Source organism: Cebus imitator, unplaced genomic scaffold (genome assembly GCF_001604975.1).
Source record: "Cebus imitator isolate Cc_AM_T3 unplaced genomic scaffold, Cebus_imitator-1.0 Scaffold170, whole genome shotgun sequence".
Classification (NCBI taxonomy): domain Eukaryota; kingdom Metazoa; phylum Chordata; class Mammalia; order Primates; family Cebidae; genus Cebus; species Cebus imitator.
This window is the reverse complement of record NW_016107485.1, coordinates 387,503-389,531: the sequence shown is the minus strand read 5'-3', so window position 1 is coordinate 389,531 and position 2,029 is coordinate 387,503. Positions and strand designations below refer to the sequence as shown.

The 2,029-nt window shown below is 41.7% G+C and overlaps 1 gene segment (V, D, J or C); it reads right to left on the bottom strand.

The window, feature by feature from the left end:
• Positions 1-879: 879 nt before the first annotated feature.
• Positions 880-1,770, bottom strand: LOC108315319. The segment is given in 2 exon segments: positions 880-1,284; positions 1,587-1,770. Coding segments are annotated over 2 exon segments (429 nt in total).
• Positions 1,771-2,029: the final 259 nt, after the last annotated feature.

Sequence of the window (2,029 nt, the reverse complement as noted above, 5' to 3'; positions counted from 1 at the left end):
CGGTGGCACGTGCCTGTAATCCCAGCTACTCAGGAGGCTGAGGCAGGAGAATTGCCCAAACCCAGGAGGCAGAGGTTGCGGTGAGCCGAGATCGTACCATTGCACTCCAGCCTGGGTAACAACAGCAAAATTCAGTCTCAAAAGAAAAAAAAAAAAAAGAAAGAAATCCACTACTGGCTCTCCTGCTTCACCCAGATTTGCCACCAAATTGCTATCTTCACTATTCTTTGCCATCTTCTATTGACTCCCCTGATTATGTTCATCCTCCTCAAGTCTAAACCCCCTAACTTCACTTCTAACCTGAGTTATAAACCTCCAAAATATGTTAAGATTATATTTACTTATCGAGGATGCACATGATGAAGATAGCCTTACATAATTAACCAGAATACTTAACATCTCACTCTGAAGCATTTGCATTTGGATTTCCAAAGTTCAGAATCTCCTTGAAGAAAATGAATATCACCGCAGTGATCCCTCCAGGGCAGCAATCCACCCCAATGACAAACCCCATCTTACAGCTTTAGATCCACAAGATACAAATAGTGGTCAGGATTTCACCTTTTACCAAACAAGGGGAGAGAAATACTGAGTTCCAGTCCCAGAGGCCCTACCACACAAAACTTAGTGAAAATTCAAGACTAGAATTGAAATAAGTAAACTTGAATAGAGCTTACTGTGTGCCACTACTGCTCTCAGTAACACTAGATATAGCTCTAGATATAGACATAGCTAATATAAATAGAGAATCATAACTCACAACAGCCTTGTGAGGTAAATACTCTTATTATTCTCACTTTATAGATAAGGAAATAAACAAAAATATAGTGACTGGCTGAAGACCATCCAACTAGAAAGTAGCAAACTCAAGTCCAGGCAGTCTGGTTCCAAAGTCCCCAGTCTTAACTTACAGCAGGCATACACTCAGGAAATATAACTTCTCACTGCTCTGATTGCCTCTTCAATTTTGGTGCAGCTAAAGAGGCCTCATAGTCACCGTGTCCCTCACAGCACAGAGGTAAGAGGCAGAGTCTTTCATCTGGAGCTCCTTCACAAGGAGGTAACTGTACCTTTTAGAGCGATTAAGGAATGAAGAAAAATGACCTTTCTCCTCCAAACCATCCAGAACATTGTAAGAAAGAAATGTGGGTGCTTTGCCATCACGTTGCTGGTACCAGGACAGCCCGTTGAACCCAGTTGTCTGGTATGTGCATTTGATCTGGACAATGGCTCCTTCCATAGCTGTCACCTCCGTGGGCTGGCCAATGTTTTGTCCTGCAGTGCCTATGATGAGACACATGACTGTTATTAGGGTGGCGCCCCTGGAAACCCCATCATTATTTTAAATGTTGCCTCCATGTGGTCACAAAAGAACTGCCATTAGGGGAGTTTCTTAGAAAGAAATGACATCACAGTAGCAGCAGCAATAGATATTATTTGATATCCAATAACAATTAGCACCACATAAAGAAAATATCTATCAAGAAAGACTCTTTTGTTACAAATGTCAAAAGTGGCAATCATTTAGCTGAAAGAAAATGGTTTTGAAAATTCCCAGCAGCATTTGCTATTAGAATGAGACTTACCTCCCATTTTCATGGAAACATAAAGAAGGAAAACTCCCCACATCTGCTGCAGGATACCACGAGCCTGGCACTGCATCCCCAGTTCCTGAGCCACTGAGTCTGCAGAAGGTAGGCACTTCATGTGGGTGAGGGAAGGAAGCTCAGTCTGGATGTAAAACCCAGTAGCATCTCAAGGGGAGGGCCCCTTTCGTAAAGGGATGACTTTCAATTTCCTTCTACAGGAGCACTATAGGTTCTGCTACTACAGAAGTGTCTTCACATGAACATTTCCTACCGAGAAATTCACAGGTTTTAATCCAAGTGATTCTGGTGAAGATTGAAAAAGGATAATGTATAAAGAACAGAGAAGGCAAATAGAAATAACGTAAGTTAAAGTATTCAATTCCCCATCATAAGTGTTTCTCTTCTCAAGACAAGGAAAAATGGAAACAAGGGTGTAATTA